Here is a 21,539-nt window from a genome sequence, read left to right on the forward strand (position 1 = left end):
CAATAGATGACAGACTAATCACCACAGTGCTGTAGCCAATAGATGACAGACTAATCATCACAGTGCTGTAGCTAATAGATGAGACTAATCACCACAGTGCTGTAGCCAATAGATGACAGACTAATCACCACAGTGCTAAAGCATGACCAGACCGCATTCAAATAAACACTTGAAAGATGTGTGCAACCAATTGGTATGTAGTATGTCTAACATTAAAAGTAATTCCATTTTGGAGCTAATAATGCTTAGCTATAAATAATAATAATTTGCCCCCCCCCCCCGGTGGCTCTGTGTTCTCCCCTGCCTCAGTGCTGAGTGGTTCTCTGACTCTGTCCCTCCACTCTCTCTCTCCCCAGGGTGGCTCTGTGTTCTCCCCTGCCTCAGTGCTGAGTGGTTCTCTGACTCTGTCCCTCCACTCTCTCTCTCCCCAGGGTGGCTCTGTGTTCTCCCCTGCCTCAGTGCTGAGTGGTTCTCTGACTCTGTCCCTCCACTCTCTCTCCCCAGGGTGGCTCTGTGTTCTCCCCTGCCTCAGTGCTGAGTGGTTCTCTGACTCTGTCCCTCCTCTCTCTCTCTCCCCAGGGTGGCTCTGTGTTCTCCCCTGCCTCAGTGCTGAGTGTATCCAAAGCCCAGGGGCAGGCTGAGGCTCTGGCCCGGGAGCTGGGCTGTCCCCCCTCCTCTGACCCAGAACAGCTGGGCTCCTGCCTGAGAGCAGCTCCAGCACAGGACCTCAACGCTGCCCAGACCAAGGTACTGTTGGCCTTATAGACCCAGACTGAGGAACTGTTGATCTTGTAGACCCAGTCTGAGGTACTGTTGGCCTTATAGACCCAGACTAAGGTACTGTTGGCCTTATAGACCCAGACTGAGGTACTGTTGACCTTGTAGACCCAGACTGAGGTACCGTTGGCCTTATAGACCCAGACTGAGATACTGTTGACCTTGTAGACCCAGACTGAGGTACTGTTGACTTTATAGACCCAGACTGAGGTACTGTTGACCTTGTAGACCCAGACTGAGGTACTGGTGACTTTATAGACCCAGACTGAGATACTGTTGACTTTATAGACCCAGACTGAGGTACTGTTGACCTTGTAGACCCAGACTGAGGTACTGTTGACCTTGTAGACCCAGACTGAGGTACTGTTGACTTTATAGACCCAGACTGAGATACTGTTGACTTTATAGACCCAGACTGAGGTACTGTTGACCTTGTAGACCCAGACTGAGGTACTGTTGACCTTGTAGACCCAGACTGAGGTACTGTTGACCTTGTAGACCCAGACTGAGGTACTGTTGACCTTGTAGACCCAGACTGAGGTACTGTTGGCCTTATAGACCCAGACTAAGGTACTGTTAGCCTTATAGACCCAGACTGAGGTACTGTTGACCTTGTAGACCCAGACTGAGGTACTGTTGACCTTATAGACCCAGACTAAGGTACTGTTGGCATTATAGACCCAGACTGAGGTACTGTTGGCATTATAGACCCAGACTGAGGTACTGTTGACCTTGTAGACCCAGACTGAGGTACTTTTGACCTTATAGACCCAGACTGAGGTACTGTTGACCTTGTAGACCCAGACTGAGGTAATGTTGGCATTATAGACCCAGACTAAGGTACTGTTGGTCTTATAGTCACAGACTAAGGAAGGAAGCATTATAGTCCCAGATGTATCATAGGCTGTATGTATCCCAAATGGCACCCAATTCTCTGTTTAGTGCACTTCTTTTGTCCAAGGCCCATAGGGCTCTGGTCAGAAGTAGTGCACTATGAAGGCAGTAGAGTGCTATTTGGGACTCTTATTTTATGTTATCTGTTTCAGTTGCTGTCAGTCAGTGGGCCCCTGCAGGCTTGGAGTCCAGTGGTGGATGGGGTCTCTGTCCAGGGGAAACCCTCCATGGCCCTGATGAATGCAGGCTTCCACAGAGCTGACCTCCTGCTGGGCTCCTCCGCTGAGGATGGACTCATCAGCAGGGCCAAGAGGATCAAGGTGAGAACCGGAGATCCTATAATTCAAAGACGTTCTTTGTGTTTCTATGGTGAGAACATTCACCTCTAGTATTGTCCATCTATTTAGGTGTACCTGCTTATTAAGCTTTCCCCATGCAGGATGGAATTGGGGAATATGGCTCTTTGTTTTTTCATACAATGTAGGACATATACTAATGCATAGACTCCTAGTTCAACTCAGCAGGTGACTCGTATGTTAGCGGTTTGTCCTCATTCACATCGTATTAGTATTGAGTCGTATTACTCTATTCAGCCGCGTTTCATATCACCAACGTCTACTTTCCCCCCCTAATGTCTGACGACAGAACTTTGAGGAGCTCCAGGGGCGAGCTGACAGTAAAACAGCATTCTACGAAGCCCTGTCCAACTCTCTGGGTGGAGACGATGCCAATGCCTTTGTCAAGGCTGCAGCCACCTGGTTCTACTCCATGCAGCACTCTCCCTCTCCAGCTGGCTACAACCTCTTCTCTCAGGCTCTTAACAGTGCAACCAGGTGAGAAATGTGCTAGGCACACTACTGTATACGGTATTCATGTAGTTCCGGAATACCTTACTCTTATTCATTGAATTCAGTGTATAAATATCCAAATCAAATTGTATTAGTCACATGCGCCCAATACAACAGGTGTAAACCGTACAGGGAAATGCTGAATACAACAGGTGTAAACCGTACAGGGAAATGCTGAATACAACAGGTGTAAACCGTACAGGGAAATGCTGAATACAACAGGTGTAAACCGTACAGGGAAATGCTGAATACAACAGGTGTAAACCGTGGGAAATGCTGAATACAACAGGTGTAAACCGTACAGGGAAATGCTGAATACAACAGGTGTAAACCGTACAGGGAAATGCTGAATACAACAGGTGTAAACCGTACAGGGAAATGCTGAATACAACAGGTGTAAACCGTACAGGGAAATGCTGAATACAACAGGTGTAAACCGTACAGGGAAATGCTGAATACAACAGGTGTAAACCGTACAGGGAAATGCTGAATACAACAGGTGTAAACCGTACAGGAAATGCTGAATACAACAGGTGTAAACCGTACAGGGAAATGCTGAATACAACAGGTGTAAACCGTACAGGGAAATGCTGAATACAACAGGTGTAAACCGTACAGGGAAATGCTGAATACAACAGGTGTAAACCGTACAGTGAAATGCTGAATACAACAGGTGTAAACCGTACAGGAAATGCTGAATACAACAGGTGTAAACCTTACAGTGAAATGCTGAATACAACAGGTGTAAACCGTACAGGGAAATGCTGAATACAACAGGTGTAAACCGTACAGGGAAATGCTGAATACAACAGGTGTAAACCGTACAGTGAAATGCTGAATACAACAGGTGTAAACCGTACAGGGAAATGCTGAATACAACAGGTGTAAACCGTACAGGGAAATGCTGAATACAACAGGTGTAAACCGTACAGGGAAATGCTGAATACAACAGGTGTAAACCGTACAGGGAAATGCTGAATACAACAGGTGTAAATGCTGAAATACTGAATACAACAGGTGTAAACCGTACAGGGAAATGCTGAATACAACAGGTGTAAACCGTAAAAATGCTGAATACAACAGGTGTAAACCGTGCTGAATACAACAGGTGTAAACCGTACAGGAAATGCTGAATACAACAGGTGTAAACCGTACAGGGAAATGCTGAATACAACAGGTGTAAACCGTACAGGGAAATGCTGAATACAACAGGTGTAAACCGTACAGTGAAATGCTGAATACAACAGGTGTAAACCGTACAGTGAAATGCTGAATACAACAGGTGTAAACCGTACAGGGAAATGCTGAATACAACAGGTGTAAACCGTACAGGGAAATGCTGAATACAACAGGTGTAAACCGTACAGGGAAATGCTGAATACAACAGGTGTAAACCGTACAGGAAATGCTGAATACAACAGGTGTAAACAACAGGTGTAAACCGGGAAATGCTGAATACAACAGGTGTAAACCGTACAGGGAAATGCTGAATACAACAGGTGTAAACCGTAATACAGGGAAAAATGCTGAATACAACAGGTGTAAACCGTACAGGAAATGCTGAATACAACAGGTGTAAACCGTACAGGGAAATGCTGAATACAACAGGTGTAAACCGTACAGGGAAATGCTGAATACAACAGGTGTAAACCGTACAGGGAAATGCTGAATACAACAGGTGTAAACCGTACAGGGAAATGCTGAATACAACAGGTGTAAACCGTACAGTGCTGAATACAACAGGTGTAAACCGTACAGGGAAATGCTGAATACAACAGGTGTAAACCGTACAGGGAAATGCTGAATACAACAAAGGGAAATGCTGAATACAACAGGTGTAAACCGTACAGGGAAATGCTGAATACAACAGGTGTAAACCGTACAGGGAAATGCTGAATACAACAGGTGTAAACCGTACAGGGAAATGCTGAATACAACAGGTGTAATACAAAATGCTGAATACAACAGGTGTAAACCGTACAGGAAATGCTGAATACAACAGGTGTAAACCGTACAGGGAAATGCTGAATACAACAGGTGTAAACCGTACAGGGAAATGCTGAATACAACAGGTGTAAACCGTACAGGGAAATGCTGAATACAACAGGTGTAAACCGTACAGGAAATGCTGAATACAACAGGTGTAAACCGTAAATGCTGAATACAACAGGTGTAAACCGTGCTGAATACAACAGGTGTAAACCGTACAGGGAAATGCTGAATACAACAGGTGTAAACCGTACAGGAAATGCTGAATACAACAGGTGTAAACCGTACAGGGAAATGCTGAATACAACAGGTGTAAACCGTACAGGGAAATGCTGAATACAACAGGTGTAAACCGTACAGGAAATGCTGAATACAACAGGTGTAAACCGTACAGGAAATGCTGAATACAGGTGTAAACAGGTGCTGAATACAACAGGTGTAAACCGGGAAATGCTGAATACAACAGGTGTAAACCGTACAGGGAAATAATACAACAGGTGTAAACCGTACAGGGAAATGCTGAATACAACAGGTGTAAACCGTACAGTGAAATGCTGAATACAACAGGTGTAAACCGTACAGGGAAATGCTGAATACAACAGGTGTAAACCGTACAGGGAAATGCTGAATACAACAGGTGTAAACCGTACAGGAAATGCTGAATACAACAGGTGTAAACCGTACAGGAAATGCTGAATACAACAGGTGTAAACCGTGGGAAATGCTGAATACAACAGGTGTAAACCGTACAGGGAAATGCTGAATACAACAGGTGTAAACCGTACAGGGAAATGCTGAATACAACAGGTGTAAACCGTACAGGGAAATGCTGAATACAACAGGTGTAAACCGTACAGGGAAATGCTGAATACAACAGGTGTAAACCGTACAGGAAATGCTTACTTACGAGCCCCGAACCAACAATGCAGTTAAAAAAAATACAGATAAGAATAAGAAATAAAAGTAACAAGTAATTAAAGACCAGCAGTAAAATAACAATAGTGAGTCTATATACAGGGGGGTACTAATTAGTTGAGGTAATATGTACATGTAGGTAGAGTAATTAAAGTGACTATGCATAGATGACAACAGAGAGTAGCAGCGGTTTAATGAGTGGGAGAGGGGGGATCAATGGCAATAGTCTGGGTAGCCGTTTGACTATACAGTTCCTGTATGGAGAAGCACGACCCATAATAATCATGTCACAAGATACCATTCTCTGTTCAGTTCTGTGTGTTCAGTTATTAGTTCAGTTCACTTTGTTTATTTGACGTTTTACAGGAATTCTCTTCACGTTCAAGAGCGATGAGTTCTGTTCAGTGAGTTCTGTTCAGTGAGTTCTGTTCAATGAGTTCTGTTCAATGAGTTCTGTTCAGTGAGTTCTGTTCAGTGAGTTCTGTTCAGTGAGTTCTGTTCAATGAGTTCTATACAGTGAGTTCTATACAGTGAGTTCTATACAGTGAGTTCTATACAGTGAGTTACATACAGTGAGTTCTATACAGTGAGTTACATACAATGAGTTCTATACAGTGAGTTCTATACAGTGAGTTCCATACAATGAGTTACATACAATGAGTTCTATACAGTGAGTTCTATACAGTGAGTTCTATACAGTGAGTTCCATACAGTGAGTTCTATACAGTGAGTTCTATACAGTGAGTTACATACAATGAGTTCTATACAGTGAGTTCTATACAGTGAGTTCTATACAGTGAGTTCTATACAGTGAGTTCTATACAGTGAGTTATATACAGTGAGTTACATACAGTGAGTTATACAGTGAGTTACATACAGTGAGTTACATACAGTGAGTTCTATACAGTGAGTTCTATACAGTGAGTTCTATACAGTGAGTTACATACAGTGAGTTCTATACAGTGAGTTCTATACAGTGAGTTCTATACAGTGAGTTCTATACAGTGAGTTCTATACAGTGAGTTACATACAGTGAGTTACATACAGTGAGTTCTATACAGTGAGTTCTATACAGTGAGTTCTATACAGTGAGTTCTATACAGTGGTATGGACATGCAGAGCCTTCAGAAACTATTCAAACCCCTGGACTTATTCCACATGTTGTTGTGTTATAGCCTGAATTCAAAATGGATGAAATGTATATTTTTCCTCACCTGTCTACACACAATACCCCATAATGACAAATGTTTTGAAAATGAAACACAGAAATATCTCACATTCACTTTTATTATCACCTTCATTATCTCGTATTCACACCTGATACACCTTTTATTATCACATTCATTATCTCGTATTCACACCTGATACACCTTTTATTATCACATTCATTATCTCGTATTCACACCTGATACACCTTTTATTATCACATTCATTATCTCGTATTCACACCTAATACACCTTTTATTATCACATTCATTATCTCGTATTCACACCTGATACACCTTTTATTATCACATTCATTATCTCGTATTCACACCTGATACAGCTTTTATTATCACATTCATTATCTCGTATTCACACCTGATACACCTTTTATTATCACATTCATTATCTCGTATTCACACCTGATACACCTTCGGCGGAGATTAAAGCTTTGAGTCGTCTTGTGTACGTCTGTCAGCTTTGCACGTCTGGATTTTGAGATTTTCTCTCATTCTTCCTTGCTGATTTTCTCAAAATCTGTTAAATTAGATGGTTGAGCGGCGGTGAACAGCAATCTTCAAGTCTTTCCACAGACTTTCAATGGGATTCAAGTTTGGGCTTTGGCTGGGCCACTCAAATACTTTCCCATTCTTGTTCTGAAGCCATTCCAGCGTTGCTTTGGCTCTATGCTTGGGGTCATTGTCCTATTAGAATGCAAATCTTCACCCCCAGTCTAAGGTCGTTTGCTCTCTGAAACAGGTTCTCTTCCTGTATTTTTTTCCTATATTTTCCTGTATCCTTACCAGTCTCCCAGTCCCTGCCGCTGAAAAGCATCCCCATAGCATGAGGCTGCCACCACCATGCTTCACTGCAGGGATGGTGTTAGACGGGTGATGAGCTGTGCCTGGATTTCTCCAAACATATTGCTTTGCATTCAGGCCAAAGAGTTACGTTTTTGTCTCATCAGACCACAGAATATTTTGCCTTATGCTCAGTTTCATGTGCCTTTTTGCAAACTCCAGGCGTGCTGTCATGTGCCATTTTCTCAGGAGTGGTGTCCGTCTGACCGCTCTTCCATAAATCCCAAATTGGTGAAGTGCTGTGGAGACTGTTGTCCTTCTGGTAGGTTCTCCCATCTCAGCCAAGGAACTGCAGTTTTGTCAGAGTGGTTATTGGGTTCTTGGTCTCCTCCCTGACCAAGGTCCTTCTTGCCTGGTTGCTCAGTTAGGTCGGACTGGCACCTCTAGACAGAGTCTGGCTTGTTCCATATTTTTTCAACTTCCCGATGATGAAGACCCGATGCTCTTGGAAACTTTCAACACTCTTGAAAGTGTTTTATACCCTTCCCCAGATATGCTTTATCACAATTATATCTCTGAGCTCTACGGACAGTTCCTTGGACTTCATGGTATAGTTTTTGCCCTGACGTCCACTGTCAACTGTGGGACCTTGTATAGACAGGTGGGTTTCTTTCTAAATCATGTCCAAACAATTCAATTGGCCCCAGGTGGACTCCAATCAAGTTGTAGTGACATCTCAAAGATGATCAAAGGATATTGGATGCACCTTGAGCTCAATTTGGAATGTCATAGGAAAGGGGTATGAATACATATGTAAATGAGATATATATATTTTAGTAACAAGTTAGTAACAAATTCTAAAAACATGTTTTCACGTTGTCATTATGGGATATTGTGTGCAGATGGGTGAGAGCATGTTTTATTTAATCCATTTTTAATTCAGGCTCTAACACAACAACATGTGGAATACGTCAAGGGGTTTGAATACTTTCTGAAGGCCATACAGTGAGTTCTATGCAGTGAGTTCTATGCAGTGAGTTCTATGCCGTGAGTCCTATGCCGTGAGTCCTATGCCGTGAGTTCTATGCAGTGAATACTTTCTGAAGGCCATACATTGAGTTCTATGCCGTGAGTTCTATGCCGTGAGTTCTATGCCGTGAGTTCTATGCCGTGAGTCCTATGCCGTGAGTCCTATGCCGTGAGTCCTATGCCGTGAGTCCTATGCCGTGAGTCCTATGCCGTGAGTCCTATGCCGTGAGTCCTATGCCGTGAGTCCTATGCCGTGAGTCCTATGCCGTGAGTCCTATGCCGTGAGTCCTATGCCGTGAGTCCTATGCCGTGAGTTCTATGCAGTGAATACTTTCTGAAGGCCATACATTGAGTTCTATGCCGTGAGTTCTATGCCGTGAGTTCTATGCCGTGAGTTCTATGCCGTGAGTTCTATGCCGTGAGTTCTATGCCGTGAGTTCTATGCCGTGAGTTCTATGCCGTGAGTCCTATGCCGTGAGTCCTATGCCGTGAGTCCTATGCCGTGAGTCCTATGCCGTGAGTCCTATGCCGTGAGTCCTATGCCGTGAGTCCTATGCCGTGAGTCCTATGCCGTGAGTCCTATGCCGTGAGTTCTATGCCGTGAGTTCTATGCCGTGAGTTCTATGCAGTGAGTTCTATGCAGTGAGTTCTATGCAGTGAGTTCTATGCAGTGAGTTCTATGCCGTGAGTTCTATGCCGTGAGTTCTATGCCGTGAGTTCTATGCCGTGAGTTCTATGCCGTGAGTTATATGCAGTGAGTTATATGCAGTGAGTTATATGCAGTGAGTTCTAAGCAGTGAATACTTTCTGAAGGTCAGCAGTGAATTCTACGCAGTGAGTTCTATGCAGTGCAACGTGAGTGGAGACCCATAGCTAGACTATTGATCTCTTTACACTGTTATATGTTGCTTTAATGTGATTGACAAACTGGAACAGAGCGTACATTCCAAATGACACCCTATTCCCTATATAGTGGACAACTTTAGACCAGAGCCCTGTGGGAGCCCTGTGACTCCTGTTCAAAAGTAGTGCACTATAAAGGGAATAGGGTGCCATTTGGGACACAACTATGAAGATCTGGAACAGAGTGCATTTCACTTGTGGTCTTGAGGAAGGAAACAGCCAGCCGACTGAAGACTGAAATAACCTGAGGATTTAGAAGGACTGTGTGAACTGTTTTACTGAGGGTGTTAGAAGCAGCGTGTTTAGAAAAGAAAAGAATGTAACAATTCAGAAATAGAACTACTAGTGCCGTGGTTCGGCCATTTAACGTGGCCCTGACATGTTGCGCAGACCGAGCTTTTCACCAGAAATATGCCATAAGAAAACAGTATATGTCATCAGGGCCCATATTCATAAAGTGCCTTAGAGAAGGAATCCTGTTCTCGGACCAGTTTTGCCTTTTGGGTTATAAAATGAATGGATAGATGGAATCTGATTCTATACTGAACAAAAATATATGTGCAACATGCAACAATTTCAAAGATTTTACTGAGTTACAGTTCATATAATGAAATCAGTCAATTGAAATAAATTCTCTAAAACTACGTTGGAGGCGGCTTATGGTAGAGAAAGGAACATTCAGTTCTCTGGCAGTAGCTCTGCTGGACATTCTTGTAGTCTGCATGCCAATTGTACTCACCCTGACAACTTGAGACATCTGCGACATTGTGTTGTGTGACACAACTGCACATTTTAAAGTGGCCTTTTATTGTCCATGGCACAAGGTGCACCTGTGCAATGATCATACTGTTTAATCAGCTTCTTGATATTCCACACTTGTCAAGTGGATGGATTATATTGGCAATGAAGAAATGCTCACTAACAGGGATGTAAGCAATTTGTGCGCAAAATTTGAGAAAAATACGCTTTTTGTGCATTTGGATAATTTGCTTGGATTTTGAATTTCAGCTCATGAAACATGGGACCAACACTTTACATGTTGCCTTTATATTTCTGTTCAGTGTAGATCAGCTCATGAATACGGTCCCAGATTCACTCAAGATCAATCATTATTTCTGTCATCTTATATGCAATGGATTCTGTACATACTGTATGTCTCTGTAGTTCTGCAGTATTGACAGAGATGTTCTGTATACTGTATATCTGCAGTATTGACAGACATGTTCTGTATACTGTATATCTGCAGTATTGACAGACATGTTCTGTATACTGTATATCTGCAGTATTGACAGACATGTTCTGTATACTGTATATCTGCAGTATTGACAGACATGTTCTGTATACTGTATATCTGCAGTATTGACAGACATGTTCTGTATACTGTATATCTGCAGTATTGACAGACATGTTCTGTATACTGTATATCTGCAGTATTGACAGACATGTTCTGTATACTGTATTGACAGAGATGTTCTGTATACTGTATATCTGCAGTATTGACAGATGTTCTGTATACTGTATTTCTCCAGTATTGACAGAGATGTTCTGTATACTGTATATCTGCAGTATTGACAGAGATGTTCTGTATACTGTATATCTGCAGTATTGACAGAGATGTTCTGTATACTGTATATCTGCAGTATTGACAGAGATGTTCTGTATACTGTATATCTGCAGTATTGACAGAGATGTTCTGTATACTGTATATCTGCAGTATTGACAGAGATGTTCTGTATACTGTATTTCTCCAGTATTGACAGAGATGTTCTGTATACTGTATATCTGCAGTATTGACAGATGTTCTGTATACTGTATTTCTCCAGTATTGACAGAGAGTTCTGTATACTGTATATCTGCAGTATTGACAGAGATATTCTTCTAATGTCCTTGATCCAGGCTTCGGTAGTGATATGTACGGTGGCTGCTGCCTCTGCTCTTCAGAGATATTCTTCTAATGTCCTTGATCCAGGCTTCGGTAGTGATATGTACGGTGGCTGCTGCCTCTGCTCTTCAGTGTCTACTACACTGGACTTCGCCCACATAATAACTAGTGTCAAATATAGCAGGGAACAGGGCTGAGGCTGACCCACACAACACACCCATGGACCTGAGGTTAGCTGAGGATAGCAACCGACCAATGCCTTGAAGACAAACAACAGCATATCTCACATTCCCAATAAGACCCAGTCAACATGTATTTCAGTAAAAGAGTCCTGACCTGAAACGATCACTATGCTAGGAGTATACTAGACATTCTCCAGAGTTTAAAACGCCTGTAATTTAAAGGCAGAAAGGGCCACTGCTTGTTTATCCAGATCCATCAGTGTATTTTGGCTGCAACAGGAGTGGTCCTCACTCAGTAAATACCTGCCCTGCTGTAACACACTGTCTGTGTCCCAAATGGCACCATATTCCCTGCATAGTGCACTTAACCCTATAGGCACTGGTCAAAAGTAGTGCACTATATAGGAAATAGGGTGCCATTTGGAACCTAGTCTTAGTTAACTAGCCTGGCACTGTGGCAGCCAGACAGACCATCTCTTCTCTAGACACAAACATACACACTCACGGCCCTCAGTCACACATGTAAATGTTTGGTTTGTTAGACAACACTGTGTGAGTGATTGTCAGTGAACTGCTGTCCTGTCATGTACAGAATAGGTACACCTTGCTTTCTCCTTTCTCTGTCTTTGTCCACAAAGAAAAGGGAAACGATGATGTGAAATGTGTTACATTTCTCAACAATGTCTCTCTGTGTCTGTCTCTCTGTGCAGAGATCTCTTCATTGTGTGTCCCACCATAAAGATGGCCAACTTCTGGGCAGCTAACACCAGATCCAATGTGTTCATGTACCACCTGCCTGAGGACACCGCCCAGACCAGGTAAACACTGGGTGTGAGGAGGACTAGGCAGCCAGGTCAGGCCTCCAGACCATTGACTACTAGTCAAGTAGTACTTGCGTTAACTCAGACTACCTCGTTGTGTCCAGAAATACTATTACATTTGTTTTGCTCTGTTGCTATGGAAGTGGCATGATAATCTATTATTTAATTGTTTTGTTTTGCTGTGTTGCTAGGGAAGTGGCATGATGATGTATTATTTATTTGTTTTGCTGTGTTGCTAGGGAAGTGGCATGATGATGTATTATTTATTTTGTTTTGCTGTGTTGCTAGGGAAGTGGCATGATGATGTATTATTTATTTTGTTTTGCTGTGTTGCTAGGGAAGTGGCATGATGATGTATTATTTATTTTGTTTTGCTGTGTTGCTAGGGAAGTGCATGATGATGTATTATTTATTTTGTTTTGCTGTGTTGCTAGGGAAGTGCATGATTATGTATTATTTATTTGTTTTGCTGTGTTGCTAGGGAGGTGACATGATTATGTATTATTTATTTTGTTTTGCTGTGTTGCTAGGGAAGTGGCATGATGATGTATTATTTATTTTGTTTTGCTGTGTTGCTAGGGAAGTGCATGATTATGTATTATTTATTTGTTTTGCTGTGTTGCTAGGGAGGTGACATGATTATGTATTATTTATTTTGTTTTGCTGTGTTGCTAGGGAGGTGGCATGATGATGTATTATTTATTTGTTTTGCTGTGTTGCTAGGGAGGTGACATGATGATGTAGTGTTTATTTGTGTGTGCTTTGTTTTCATTTCAGTGCTGACCTGTCAGTACCCCTGGATGTCCACTATGCCTTTGGCCTCCCCCACAGCCCCCTGACCTACGACCTGTTCACCAACACAGAGAGACGCCTCTCCCTACAGATGATGACCTACATGGCCAACTTCATCAAGTCCGGGTAAAAAAAAAAAAATGAAACATACATTTCTTTAAATAAACGCCAACCATACTTTATAGTATCGCCTTTTCAATCTAAATCAATTGGTTTATTTTGTATTGTATCTAAACCAATCTGCATGACTGGAGAATAGTGCCTTATGCATGTGGCATCAGAATATATAATATCTATCATTTAGCAGACACTTTCTTCCAAAGTGACTTACAGTCGTGCGAACATCACGTCTCTTACTGTACGTCTTCTCCTTGTGAACAGAAATCCCAACCAGGCTCACAGTGTGTCCCGCGTGGCCTTCAGCGAGGCGGCGCTGCCCCTCTGGCATGCCTTCCAGTCTCATCCTGAGGGGGACAGCTATATGGAGGTGGAGCCAGGCCTCAGCAACCACAGGGGCCTCCGCAGGGCCCAGTGCTCCTTCTGGGCCGACTATGTCCCCTCTCTGACCGCCTCCACTGGTGGGTACAAGTCCAAACTCAAAATAAGATGATGTAAATCATCAGTTTGCCAAACAAACCACAGACATATTTGCCAAAAAAAAACAGAGTAACACAAAGGCTAAATAAAAAACACAGATAACAAGTGTTAATTATTCACTTCCTGTTCTTTCAGTGTCAGAAGGACATACATAGAAACATACAGTATTCAGACACCTTCCTTTTTCTTCATTTGGTTACTTTACAGCCTTATTCTAAAATGTATTAAATAATCCCCCCCCCCTCATAAATCTATACATAATACCCAATAATGACAAAGTGAAACAGTAAAAAGTTTTGCAAATGTATAAAATTAAAAAACGTATTTACCTAAGTATTCAGACCCTTTGCTATGAGACTCAAAATTGAGCTCAGGTGCATCCTGTTTCCATTGATCATCCTTGAGATGTTTCTACAACTAGATTGGAGTCCACCTGTGGTAAATTCAATTGATTGGACATGATTTGGAAAGGCACACACCTGTCTATGTTAGGTCGAACAGAGCAAAAACCAAGCCATGAGGTCGAAGGAATTCTCCGTAGAGCTCCGAGACAGGATTGTGTCGAGGCACAGATCTGCAGAAGGGTACCAAAACATTTCTGCAGCATTGAATGTCCCCAAGAACTCAGTGGACTCCAACATTCTTAAATGGAAGAAGTTTGGAACCACCAAGACTCTTCCAGAGCTGGCCACCCGGCCAAACTGACCAATCGGGGCAGAAGGGCCTTGGTCAGGGAAGTGACCAAGAACCTGATGGTCACTCTAACAGAGTTCCAGAGTTCCTCTGTGGAGATGGGAGAACCTTCCAGAAGGACAACCATCTCTGCAGCACTCCATCAATCAGGCCTTTATGGGAGAGTGGCCAGATGGAAGCCACTCCTCAGTAAAAGGCACATGACAGCCAGCTGGGAGTTTGTCAAAAGGCACCTAAAGACTCTCAGACCATGAGAAACACAATTCTCTGGTCTGATGAAACCAAGATTGAACTCTTTGGCCTGAATGCCAAGCGTCACGTCTGGAGGAAACCTGACACCATCCCTATAGTGAAGCATGGTGCTGGCACCATAATGCTGAGCCCGGACTTGAACCCGATCGAACATCTATGGAGAGACCTGAAAATAGCTGTGCAGCGACGCTCCCCATCCAACCTGACAGAGCTTGAGAGGATCTGCAGAAAAGAATGGGAGAAACTCCTCAAATACAGGTGTGCCAAGCTTGTAGCGTCATACACAAGAAGACTCGAGGCTGTTAATCGCTGCCAAAGGTGCTTCAACAAAGTACTGAGTACTAATGTAATATTTATAAAAACCTGTTTTTGCTTTGTCTTTATGGGTTATTGGGTGTAGATTGATGAGAAAAAAAACCAATGTGATCCATTTTAGAATAAGGCTGTAACGTAACAAAATGTGGAAAAAGTCAAGGGGTCTGAATACTTTGCACTGTATGTAGCCAGTAATTCGAGGTTTGCTACTGTATGTACTTAGATGGTGCCAAACGTTCAGTCTCCATCTGCAGAGCCTTTCATCTTTAGGAAAAACATCCATATATCACCACTTTAGAGAAGCTACTCTTACTTCACGGGATGACTTGGTGTCACAAGAAAGATGTCTCTCTGTTTTTCAGGCAAACTTTCATCTGCTGTGTTGGAAGGGGAATCTGCTGGTTTGGGGGCTGGAACTCCAACACCAGAAACCAAGTTTTTTGTTGATTTCTTGACAACTGTCACCCAGAGCAAACCCAAGTCAGAGAAGGATGCTTATAATTAGAAAGAACATCCACACTACGTATCGTCTAATCTGCATTTAGGGTTTATCACTCACACATAGTGAGAAATGACATGTTGTTTCAACTGCCAAAGTAGTCGGTAAATTAAGTCGTGTCATTTAACTGCCTGTTTAGTTTCCATACAAATGAAATAAAACAATTGCATGACATAATACTCCTGAAGTCTGAGGTGTTGTTTATACTTTCTTCACGTCTAGAGTAGTAATCAGGTCATCTCTCGTGATAGCTTGAACATTAAAGTCAACTAGCTCATTTGGGTCTGTGTGCTGGGATTGGTAACCAAGGAGACATGACTTTAATGGAGTCGAATCGGAGAATCTCCAGAGTCAGTTACTGATAATAGAGGTGTAAAACAACTGTCTTATTCAAGTGTACGTTTGGTGAAAGTTTCCAGAAACTTCCATCCGTGTGAAGTCTTGTTTCACTTGGCTCCGTCCCAATAGTGTACCCTACTATTTTAGTGCACTACTTTTGACCAGAGTCATATGGGCCCTGGTCCAAAGTAGTGCACTATTTAGGGTGCCATTTGAGATGCTGCCTTTGTGCGTTTTAAGAAAGTGGATTGTTGGACAATTCCAGGTGTTCATAGCCCCCCGGGGGGGGGGGGGGGGGTAGTAATAACAACGAATGATCTCACTAATCTAACAGAATGCTTGCCTTTCTTTTCATACCAATGACTATTCAAACCAAACAAAGGCCAAGAGCAACTAAGTACTTTTTCCAGGATGCCCCTCTAGGAATGTTCCAAAATATATTTATACTATTACATATTAACACATAAACCAACACTTCAATAATGTTTGTCATAACGTCCTCTTTCAGTCATATACATTGGGGAGAACAAGTATTTGATACACTGCCGATTTTGCAGGTTTTCCTACTTACAAAGCATGTAGAGGTCTGTAATTTTTTATCATAGGTACACTTCAACTGTGAGAGACGGAATCTAAAACAAAAATCCAGAAAATCAAATTGTATGATTTGTAAGTAATTCATTTGCATTTTATTGCATGATATAAGTATTTGATCACCTACCAACCAGTAAGAATTCCGGCTGTCACAGCCCTCCTGTTCTCCACTCATTACCTGTATTAACTGCACCTGTTTGAACTCGTTATCTGTATAAAAGACACCTGTCCACACACTCAATCAAACAGACTCCAACCTCTCCATAATGGCCAAGACCAGAGAGCGGTGTAAGGACATCAGGGGTAAAATTGTAGACCTGCACAACGCTGGGATGGACTACAGGACAATAGGCAAGCAGCTTGGTGAGAAGGCAACAATTGTTGGCGCAATTATTAGAAAATGTAAGAAGTTCAAGATGATGTTCAATCACCCTCGGTCTGGGGCTCCATGCAAGATCTCACCTTGTGGGGCATCAATGATCATGAGGAAGGTGAGGGCAGTGTTTCAAATACTTGTTCTCCCCACTGTATGTCACATTCTGTATGTCACATTCTGTATGTCACATTCTGTATGTCACATTCTTCAATGTATTCACCCACCGGATAATTCACCACTTTGGCCAGTTGCTCAAAAGGAGACAACAAGAGATACAGTCTAAAAGATAAGGGTACCCATGAGGTCCCTCTAGTCCTAGTGACCCCAGGGTTTACTACTGTAGAGACTGACTGAGCTGGCCCTAACCTTACAGGGTGTATTACTGTTTTGTAGAGACTGACTGAGCTGGCTCTAACCTTATAGGGTTTACTACTGTAGAGACTGACTGAGCTGGCTCTAACCTTATAGGGTTTACTACTGTAGAGACTGACTGAGCTGGCCCTAACCTTACAGGGTTTATTACTGTAGAGACTGACTGAGCTGGCCCTAACCTTATAGGGTTTACTACTGTAGAGATTGACTGAGCTGGCTCTAACCTTATAGGGTTTACTACTGTAGAGTCTGACTGAGCTGGCCCTAACCTTACAGGGTTTATTACTGTTCTGTAGAGACTGACTGAGCTGGCCCTAACCTTACAGGGTTTACTACTGTAGAGACTGACTGAGCTGGCTCTAACCTTATAGGGTTTACTACTGTAGAGACTGACTGAGCTGGCCCTAACCGTATAGGGTTTACTACTGTTCTGTAGAGACTGACTGAGCTGGCTCTAACCTTATAGGGTTTACTACTGTAGAGACTGACTGAGCTGGCTCTAACCTTATAGGGTTTATTACTGTTCTGTAGAGACTGACTGAGCTGGCCCTAACCTTATAGGGTTTACTACTGTTCTGTAGAGACTGACTGAGCTGGCTCTAACCTTATAGGATTTATTACTGTAGAGACTGACTGAGCTGGCTCTAACCGTATATGGTTTATTACTGTAGAGACTGACTGAGCTGGCTCTAACCTTATAGGGTTTACTACTGTAGAGACGACTAGGCTGGCCCTAACATTATAGGGTTTACTACTGTTCTGTAGAGACTGACTGAGCTGGCTCTAACCTTATAGGGTTTACTACTGTAGAGACTGACTGAGCTGGCTCTAACCTTACAGGGTTTATTACTGTTCTGTAGAGACTGACTGAGCTGGCCCTAACCTTACAGGGTTTACTACTGTAGAGACTGACTGAGCTGGCTCTAACCTTATAGGGTTTATTACTGTTCTGTAGAGACTGATTGAGCTGGCTCTAACCTTATAGGGTTTACTACTGTAGAGACTGACTGAGCTGGCCCTAACCTTACAGGGTTTATTACTGTAGAGACTGACTGAGCTGGCCCTAACCTTATAGGGTTTACTACTGTAGAGACTGACTGAGCTGGCTCTAACCTTACAGGGTTTATTACTGTTCTGTAGAGACTGACTGAGCTGGCCCTAACCTTACAGGGTTTACTACTGTAGAGACTGACTGAGCTGGCTCTAACCTTATAGGGTTTATTACTGTTCTGTAGAGACTGACTGAGCTGGCCCTTACAGGGTTTACTACTGTTCTGTAGAGACTGACTGAGCTGGCCCTAACCTTACAGGGTTTATTACTGTAGAGACTGACTGAGCAGGCTCTAACCTTACAGGGTTTATTACTGTAGAGACTGACTGAGCTGGCTCTAACCTTACAGGGTTTATTACTGTTCTGTAGAGACTGACTGAGCTGGCCCTAACCTTACAGGGTTTATTACTGTAGAGACTGACTGAGCAGGCTCTAACCTTATAGGGTTTATTACTGTTCTGTAGAGACTGACTGAGCTGGCCCTAACCTTACAGGGTTTACTACTGTTCTGTAGAGACTGACTGAGCTGGCACTAACCTTACAGGGGTTATTACTGTTCTGTAGAGACTGACTGAGCTGGCCCTAAACTTACAGGGTTTACTACTGTAGAGACTGACTGAGCTGGCTCTAACCTTATAGGGTTTACTACTGTAGAGACTGACTGAGCTGGCTCTAACCTTATAGGGTTTACTACTGTAGAGACTGACTGAGCTGGCCCTAACCTTACAGGGTTTATTACTGTAGAGACTGACTGAGCTGGCCCTAACCTTATAGGGTTTACTACTGTAGAGACTGACTGAGCTGGCTCTAACCTTATAGGGTTTACTACTGTAGAGTCTGACTGAGCTGGCCCTAACCTTACAGGGTTTATTACTGTTCTGTAGAGACTGACTGAGCTGGCCCTAACCTTACAGGGTTTACTACTGTAGAGACTGACTGAGCTGGCTCTAACCTTATAGGGTTTACTACTGTAGAGACTGACTGAGCTGGCCCTAACCGTATAGGGTTTACTACTGTTCTGTAGAGACTGACTGAGCTGGCTCTAACCTTATAGGGTTTACTACTGTAGAGACTGACTGAGCTGGCTCTAACCTTATAGGGTTTATTACTGTTCTGTAGAGACTGACTGAGCTGGCCCTAACCTTATAGGGTTTACTACTGTTCTGTAGAGACTGACTGAGCTGGCTCTAACCTTATAGGATTTATTACTGTAGAGACTGACTGAGCTGGCTCTAACCGTATATGGTTTATTACTGTAGAGACTGACTGAGCTGGCTCTAACCTTATAGGGTTTACTACTGTAGAGACGACTAGGCTGGCCCTAACATTATAGGGTTTACTACTGTTCTGTAGAGACTGACTGAGCTGGCTCTAACCTTATAGGGTTTACTACTGTAGAGACTGACTGAGCTGGCTCTAACCTTACAGGGTTTATTACTGTTCTGTAGAGACTGACTGAGCTGGCCCTAACCTTACAGGGTTTACTACTGTAGAGACTGACTGAGCTGGCTCTAACCTTATAGGGTTTATTACTGTTCTGTAGAGACTGATTGAGCTGGCTCTAACCTTATAGGGTTTACTACTGTAGAGACTGACTGAGCTGGCCCTAACCTTACAGGGTTTATTACTGTAGAGACTGACTGAGCTGGCCCTAACCTTATAGGGTTTACTACTGTAGAGACTGACTGAGCTGGCTCTAACCTTACAGGGTTTATTACTGTTCTGTAGAGACTGACTGAGCTGGCCCTAACCTTACAGGGTTTACTACTGTAGAGACTGACTGAGCTGGCTCTAACCTTATAGGGTTTATTACTGTTCTGTAGAGACTGACTGAGCTGGCCCTAACCTTACAGGGTTTATTACTGTAGAGACTGACTGAGCTGGCCCTAACCTTATAGGGTTTACTACTGTAGAGACTGACTGAGCTGGCTCTAACCTTACAGGGTTTATTACTGTTCTGTAGAGACTGACTGAGCTGGCCCTAACCTTACAGGGTTTACTACTGTTCTGTAGAGACTGACTGAGCTGGCCCTAACCTTACAGGGTTTATTACTGTAGAGACTGACTGAGCAGGCTCTAACCTTACAGGGTTTATTACTGTAGAGACTGACTGAGCTGGCTCTAACCTTACAGGGTTTATTACTGTTCTGTAGAGACTGACTGAGCTGGCCCTAACCTTACAGGGTTTATTACTGTAGAGACTGACTGAGCAGGCTCTAACCTTATAGGGTTTATTACTGTTCTGTAGAGACTGACTGAGCTGGCCCTAACCTTACAGGGTTTACTACTGTTCTGTAGAGACTGACTGAGCTGGCACTAACCTTACAGGGGTTATTACTGTTCTGTAGAGACTGACTGAGCTGGCCCTAAACTTACAGGGTTTACTACTGTAGAGACTGACTGAGCTGGCTCTAACCTTATAGGGTTTACTACTGTAGAGTCTGACTGAGCTGGCCCTAACCTTACAGGGTTTATTACTGTTCTGTAGAGACTGACTGAGCTGGCCCTAACCTTACAGGGTTTACTACTGTAGAGACTGACTGAGCTGGCCCTAACCGTATAGGGTTTACTACTGTTCTGTAGAGACTGACTGAGCTGGCTCTAACCTTATAGGGTTTACTACTGTAGAGACTGACTGAGCTGGCTCTAACCTTATAGGGTTTATTACTGTTCTGTAGAGACTGACTGAGCTGGCCCTAACCTTATAGGGTTTACTACTGTTCTGTAGAGACTGACTGAGCTGGCTCTAACCTTATAGGATTTATTACTGTAGAGACTGATTGAGCTGGCTCTAACCGTATATGGTTTATTACTGTAGAGACTGACTGAGCTGGCTCTAACCTTATAGGGTTTATTACTGTTCTGTAGAGACTGACTGAGCTGGCTCTAACCTTACAGGGTTTATTACTGTAGAGACTGACTGAGCTGGCCCTAACCTTATAGGGTTTATTACTGTAGAGACTGACTGAGCTGGCTCTAACCTTATAGGGTTTACTACTGTAGAGACGACTAGGCTGGCCCTAACATTATAGGGTTTACTACTGTTCTGTAGAGACTGACTGAGCTGGCTCTAACCTTATAGGGTTTACTACTGTAGAGACCGACTGAGCTGGCTCTAACCTTATAGGGTTTACTACTGTAGAGACTGACTGAGCTGGCCCTAACCTTACAGGGTTTACTACTGTAGAGACTGACTGAGCTGGCTCTAACCTTATAGGGTTTATTACTGTTCTGTAGAGACTGATTGAGCTGGCTCTAACCTTACAGGGTTTATTACTGTAGAGACTGACTGAGCTGGCCCTAACCTTATAGGGTTTACTACTGTAGAGACTGACTGAGCTGGCTCTAACCTTATAGGGTTTATTACTGTAGAGACTGACTGAGCTGGCTCTAACCTTACATGACCGTAGCTAAGC

General features: G+C 43.1%; 1 protein-coding gene across 1 annotated transcript in view; it reads left to right on the top strand.

Moving 5' to 3' along the window:
• Window positions 1-15,564, top strand: part of tg (thyroglobulin) — a 127,600-nt gene extending 112,036 nt beyond the window's left edge. The window contains exons 44-50 of the mRNA XM_065027139.1: window positions 580-747; window positions 1,824-1,991; window positions 2,317-2,504; window positions 12,133-12,240; window positions 13,021-13,161; window positions 13,417-13,613; window positions 15,255-15,564. Of these exons, the coding sequence (XP_064883211.1) occupies window positions 580-747; window positions 1,824-1,991; window positions 2,317-2,504; window positions 12,133-12,240; window positions 13,021-13,161; window positions 13,417-13,613; window positions 15,255-15,397 (1,113 nt within the window). The 3' untranslated portion in view covers window positions 15,398-15,564. The remainder of the gene's footprint in view (window positions 1-579; window positions 748-1,823; window positions 1,992-2,316; window positions 2,505-12,132; window positions 12,241-13,020; window positions 13,162-13,416; window positions 13,614-15,254) is intronic.
• Window positions 15,565-21,539: the final 5,975 nt, after the last annotated feature.

The sequence above is a fragment of the Oncorhynchus nerka genome, linkage group LG14, assembly GCF_034236695.1.
Source record: "Oncorhynchus nerka isolate Pitt River linkage group LG14, Oner_Uvic_2.0, whole genome shotgun sequence".
Lineage (NCBI taxonomy): Eukaryota > Metazoa > Chordata > Actinopteri > Salmoniformes > Salmonidae > Oncorhynchus > Oncorhynchus nerka.